The sequence below is a fragment of the Euprymna scolopes genome, chromosome 45 (assembly GCF_053919585.1).
Source record: "Euprymna scolopes isolate OS-2025 chromosome 45, ASM5391958v1, whole genome shotgun sequence".
Lineage (NCBI taxonomy): Eukaryota > Metazoa > Mollusca > Cephalopoda > Sepiida > Sepiolidae > Euprymna > Euprymna scolopes.
In genome coordinates, this window is record NC_136526.1 from 6,988,142 (window position 1) to 6,995,193 (window position 7,052).

General features: G+C 35.2%; 1 protein-coding gene across 2 annotated transcripts in view; it reads left to right on the forward strand.

Moving 5' to 3' along the window:
* The window catches only part of LOC145269023 (peroxisomal sarcosine oxidase-like), a 72,760-nt gene that overhangs the window by 60,001 nt on the left and 5,707 nt on the right, over positions 1-7,052 (forward strand). For both annotated transcript variants that reach the window (XM_080124597.1, XM_080124598.1), the window contains 2 exons: positions 813-959; positions 3,452-3,601. In XM_080124597.1, the coding sequence (XP_079980723.1) occupies positions 813-959; positions 3,452-3,601 (297 nt within the window). The remainder of the gene's footprint in view (positions 1-812; positions 960-3,451; positions 3,602-7,052) is intronic.

Here is a 7,052-nt window from a genome sequence, read left to right on the forward strand (position 1 = left end):
AATCCGTTAAAAGAAATTTGAAAAATAAAATTTTACAACTTCTCTCCCAATTTTCGGATTTTGCCCAACGCATTTTATTCTTCTATAACAAAAATATTGCATTGTCAATTAAATTTCCTTTGATATATAATGATTGTATTATGTGTATTACGTGTTTCCCTGACGAAGGCGGGTACCTCTGCTAGTTTTTATGCCAAGAACGATTCTTTTAATTGGCTTTTTTTACTTGGTTTTCTATAAAGAAAAATCTTCTACTGACGATATTAATATTAAAATAATGAATATCTATTGATTTTAAATATTGCTTTTAAATATTGATTTTAAATAATGATTTTTAATATTGCTTTTAAATATTGATTTTAAATATTGATTATAAATATTGATTTTAAACTATTAATAAAACTAAAATCGATAGATCATCCATCACAACTGTATCTTTACGTTTTAGAATATATCTGCACATGTAACGCGTTTTTACGATAATCATGAAAAAATAACGACTTTATAGTTAAATATTTAGATATTTATAAAGAATCGGGATCGGTAATTGTGTCGGAATCGGAAATTATATACGGAATCGGTAATTGTATCGGAATCTGAAAAATATTGGAATCGTATTATCCTTATTAATAATAAAATTAATTTTTATTCTTTTCTTTTACTTGGAGGTTGACCACTTATCTTTGTGGAAATCTAGGGAAAACTTATTGTCATTCAGACTCCAGGGAAGACTCAGTCCATCTTATCTTTGTGGAATTATCGAAGGGTTATAAATCATTGTCCTTTTTCTTTTTCTTTTTTTTTAATTTCAGACTGTTAAAATCACCGTGTGTTATTTCCAAGAAAAGAACGAGGGCCAATATTCCGTCGACAGATTTCCGACGTTTTCATTCAAGAGGTCAGTGCCCTATGACATGTATTATGGACTTCCGGCATATGAATATCCGGGACTTCTAAAGGTTTGTGAGATTTACTTATTTTATAAAGTTTTATTAAAAATTAACAGCAGGTGGGTGCAGAATTTAAATCGTGAAATAAAAGACAATAAAAAGCTTATGGTGGGTAAAACATTTCATTTATTAATAGTTTGCCTACGATAAGCTATAAACACAGTAACGGTGACATGTATGCATCGATTAAATATAATTAAATAAATCCTGTAGCTCTGCAAGTCCACAGTTCGTGCGTGTATGTATGTATTAAACCTGTAAGTTGAACTTTACAATCAACATTTATTGTTCGACTGAATACTCCAAAAAACAATTTACAAAGTCCTTATTCCGCGGAGTTTCAAAGAATGCTACTCTTGTTATTCTTCTCATCAGAGGACATAAAGAAATCAGCAAATTATATTTGTAGCAACGCTAGAATTTGCTAGTTAAGGCATTAAGTGAAACCACAATTTATTGTAGTTATAAATTGTCAAATAAAAAAGTGAAAAAATGTTGGATATGTAAAATATATATATAAAAACAACCCGCGCATAATATTTCAGCTTGCATGAAACTCCTCTCGAGTTGATCCAAAATGCAAAATAGTTCTTTAGAGAGAATGTATTCCAAAATAAGTCCAGCGTGACGTTGCATATAATCCGATTAGAAAGTTTTCAAAACAGCTGAAATAATGAAAATTGTTTTTTCCGGGCGGTGCAGTAGCCCAAAGAGAAGTCTGTCCCTAGTCAAATGGGACCTAATAGTAAAAAGAGAGAAATCAAATATGAGAACCTTCATCGTCAGCTTAATGCGTATTGAGCTTTTTTAATTCAGTTGGGATTACATTTTCTATGTATAAATAGTTATTTATATTAGTTTGAAGTTTACCATTGCGTATATCAGGTAAACACTACATCCCTTTGATTTCATTAATATATTTATATATATATATATATATATATATATATATATATATATATATATATATATATATATATATATATTTAAATAAGGGGGTGGTCATCAACAATGTGTATTTTTTAACATTATTTTATTATACCGTGTCTTGGTTTTTCATTGAGAATTATGTTTAGATCATTGTAATAATGTTTTTAAATCATTGAAATCGTTTTTAACGCGTTTCAGACGTTCTGTGAAGCGTCCTCTTCAGAAATTATTTTCAAAATGAGTTGGAGATGTAAAAATAACATTTTCATAGTTCATTTAAATGTTTCCAAGAGGTGGAAACGTGTAAGTGTCTACTATTCATTGGAATGTTCAATTTTTATTACTCTTTTATTGGGCTGTGGTCACTCCTGTGTTGTGTTTCTCTCTCTCCCTCTCTCTTTCTGTTTGTGTCTTTTCTTTTCCTTTAGGGTAGGATGTGTGTGTGTGTGTTTTCTTTTATTGGTTTGAAGAATGTGTGTACTGTTTATAGTATTATGTAGTTATTTGCTTCCCTAGGAAGGTAACTGTGATCCAAGGCTGTTACTAATGTGTATGTGTGAGGAGTGGGGGACCAGCTCTTCTGAAATAAGGGTAGGGGTGCTTTCATTCTATTTTGATATTTATTTTTTGGATTCTTAGATTTTAGTATTGTGATTTTTCGTTTTAGTCTTAAACTGTTCGTGTATTCTTTATGTCTGAAACGCGTTAAAAACGATTTCAATGATTCTTTTTTTTTACACAGTGGTCACCACTTATCAAGGCCCGGAAGCCACTCAGGGATAAGGGTTATTACAAGTACATTTCGTTAGTGTGGAGATTTAATGAAGTGTTTACTTAAGGGGGCGGTTCATTAGGAATTTGTTAACGTTGGACTTGAACACATCCAAGTTGTAGTCAGGTGGGAAGCAGGCAGACGGAACAGAGTTCCACAGGCGTGCATTTCTAAGAAAGAAGCTTTGTTCATGAAATCCGCGTTTTGATTTAGGCACAGATAAAGAGTGGGGGAAATTTTTCACAGTGGATTCAGCTAGACGGGTGCTTTTCGTGAAAGATTGGCGAGGAGGGACCAGAGATTGGAGTTCAGACGAGCACCTAAACATAATTCTCAATGAAAAACCAAGACACGGAATAATAAAATAATGCTAAAAAATACACATTGTTGGTAACCACCCCCTTATTTAAATATACATCTTTCTTTCGTTGGAATTTCTTAACCCATTTTATATATATATATATATATATATATATATATATATATATATATATATATATATATATATATATAGTAATTTATAAAATATATATGGCTTAAGCCTGACGAATCCTATAGTGGATGAAACGCAGAATATTCAGTGTAGCTTAATCGCCATATATATTTTATAAATTACTAACTAGCTCTACCTACGTATTGAGCACTTTTGAAGTAAATACTTAAAGTTTACGCATAAATCTATACTTTCGTATATTAAATTTATGTGAGTAAATGAAGTAGCTATATATATATATATATATATATATATATATATATATATATATATATATATATATATATATATATTGGCCCGTTTCAGATCTTCCTTCATTATGGACCAGAGATTAACCCGGATTATCGAGATGAAAAGCCAGATTCCTCGGCCCAAGAAACGTCGAAAAAATTTGTCAAGAGTTTCTTCCCGGAAGTCAAACCAAATCCGGTCGTCACAGAGACGTGCATCTACACGGTAAGAAATCGAGATGCATTGTGGTTGATTAAATTTCCTAATTCGATTAAATTTCGTAATCGGATTATTTCATTTTTAATTCGTCTATTTTTACTTCAATAAAGGTAGGAACGATAAAATGACGCCCTACAACAGTCGACATTATTCCATTTCCCTCTGATGAAAATCGCTTTTTTTTTTCTTTTTTTCTTTTTTTTTTTAGACCATCTACTTTTGGCTTTTCTTTTCTTTTTTCTTTTTTCTTTTTTCTTTTTTTTTTTTCTTTTTTTCTTTTTTTTTTTCAGACGATCTACTATTTGGCCAGTTCTGTACAAATCCCAAGAGCGATAAAAGTCTTCCATCATGGCTGAAAGTGACACAATGTTCAACGAACGAGATCGGAGATTCGCCACTGTACAACTCATGCTCTCTACCGAACCAAGTTATGACAACAAGACCATTGTCAACACTCTCAAAATGCGTCGCTCGATTGCAATGAGTAACAGGAACGTACCTCAGGTGATGAAAACAATGTTCCTTTGGTGTGGTTTCAAGTGAGGACCACATCATGCCACCTCACATCTTCAAAGTCAACACCAAAATGCCAAAATGTACCTGAATAATGTGGGGATGGCCACTGACAGACCCTGGATGTGGTAGTAGGACTCGGCGCCGGCCCACAAATCCAAAGATACCCAGACTTGGCTTCAGAAGGAGTGCTACGACTTTGTACTCTTCTCTCACTGCCACCCTCCTCCCCGATCTCAACCCACAGGACTACTTCGTTTGTTCATATCTCGAGAACATCACCAACATGACCTCCCACAACACCAAAGCCAGCCTTATCGCCGCCATCCGCCGAGTATTCGCCAAGCTCCCGCTGGTACCTAAGGAAAAAGAATGCTCTCAGTTCCGAACCCATATCAAGATGATGATTTAGACTGAAGGCGGCTACATTTAATAGATGTAAGCTCTGCTACATAATCAAGTTACCTGAATTGATTGATTGAGGCTGAAGGCGGCTACATTTAATAGATGTAAGCTCTACTACATAATCAAGTTACCTGAATTGATTGATTGAGGCTGAAGGCGGCTACATTTAATAGATGTAAGCTCTGCTACATAATCAAGTTACCTGAATTGATTGATTGAGGCTGAAGGCGGCTACATTTAATAGATGTAAGCTCTACTACATAATCAAGTTACCTGCATTGATTGATTGAGGCTGAAGGCAGCTACATTGAAGTCCTCTTCCATGGGGTCTTCCAGAAGTTGTTGGAACGGTACAACAAGTGCATTGCAGCCGGAGAAGATTACTTGGAAAGGGATTAGAGTTTCATGTGTGTACTATCAGTAAAAGTGTCCATACAAAAAAGTCTGGAAACTTATTGAAGGCACTCCGTGCATTTTTTTTTTTACATGGGGGTCACCACTTATCAAGGCCCGACGGCCACTCAGGGATAAGGGTTATTGCATGTACAGTAATCAATGAGATAGTATTGCAGTAATCATTAGTATTAGGGGTTTTGATACAGTGTCTTAATTAAGGGGGCGGTTTGTCAGGAGTTTGTTTATGTTGGACTTGAAGACGTCCAAGTTGTAGTCAGGTGGGAAACAGGCAAGCGGCAGAGAGTTCCACTGGCGTGCAGTTCTAAGAAAGAAGCTTTGCTCATGGAATCTACGTTTGGATTTAGGCACAGATAAAGAGTGGGGAAAATTATTGACAGTAGTTTGAGCTAGACGGGTGTTCCTCGTGAAAGATTGGCGAGGGGGGGACGAGGGGATGAGCACATGCCATGGAAATAGCGATAAAACAAAGACAGGCTTGCAACGTTTCTTCTGTTGTAAACAGGATGTGTTCTAGACAAAGATCACAAAAGGATAACGCTGCCTGAAAACATTAGGCGGAAATGAAGTCTGACTTATGATTTATTGATGAAACTTGATATTTGTGTTACGTTGTGGGGAGGGGAAAGGTTTTTTTTCTGTCTGGTGATGATGATTCTTTCATATCTGCATTTTTAACGTGAGTTTCTTATTTAGTTTCTATGTTATATGCGCCGTGATCGTCTATATTTGTATTTATATATGTCTATATATGTGGTTGTTTCCTTTCTAGTGTGTGTGTTGTGTGTGTGTGTGTTGTGTGTGTGTGTGTGTTGTGTGTGTTGTGTGTGTGTGTTGTGTGTGTTGTGTGTGTGTTGTGTGTGCGTGTGTGTGTGTTGTGTGTGTGTGTGTGTGTTGTGTGTGTGTGTTGTGTGTGTTTTGTGTGTGTGTGTTGTGTGTGTGTGTTGTGTGTGTTGTGTGTGTGTGTTGTGTGTGTTGTGTGTGTGTTGTGTGTGTGTGTTGTGTGTGTGTTGTGTGTGTGTGTGTGTGTGTTGTGTGTGTGTTGTGTGTGTTTTGTGTGTGTGTGTTGTGTGTGTGTGTTGTGTGTGTTGTGTGTGTGTTGTGTGTGTGTTGTGTGTGTGTGTGTTGTGTGTGTGTGTTGTGTGTGTGTTGTGTGTGTGTGTTGTGTGTGTGTGTTGTGTGTGTTGTGTGTAAATTTTAATAAAGTCACCATAGCTTTTCTTTTTCTAATTCCTTTCTGGGTTCTTAGGATGCTTTCTTGCCGTTCTAGTTGATGCTAGAAGGGACATCTTGTAATGCTGTGACCCTTTGGATGTGATCATAGTGTAGTATCTGTGTTAATTGCGGCAGGCAGGGCCAAGGGTCAAAACATTATTATTAATAATTGATTTGATTTTTTTTTAGAAAAATAAACAATTCGGCTGAAATAGTAAACAACTAAAAAAAATGTGATTTTAGATAAAATACAGAAAAATTTTTGGTTTGGATAAACAAATAATCAGATTCATGTTACGTCAGCGGTTGGGGTCTTGGACACGTGATGAGATGTAGATTTCGGGAGATTCTAGTCAGTCGTTAGCTGAACATCAGAGAGAACGGACGACTCAAGGGGAGTTGATCTCTCCATGACGCAGGGGGGCGGCGTTTTCTCAGGCAGCCAAGATGTGAAGACGTTGTAATCTGAATGTTCGTAAATAATCCAGGTATGTGTTGTGCTATTTACAGCTGTTAAAAAGATCTGTTTGTCTACAACTGTTTCGATACGTCCACGTCAATCGTTTCCTGTTAGAACTATTGCATAAATATTAAAATATACACACTAGACAATTAACTAAATGATACGACGTACATACATACACGCATTTACACGTACATGAATATACAGATAAAATATAAACCCAACTATTCAACATGTACGTAGTTATGGAACATATTCATATACAATGAAACACACAACGTAACACAATGTAACACACTGTTATCTGCATTACACTGTAGAGAACTTACTGTTGACTTTATAAAATTGAATTACAGTTTAAAATGTAAAAGTCAAGTAATATGTTTCAACTGTGTTCTAAACAGAAACAATCATTTCGAATGCGTCACTGTCATATCAAAGAATCTA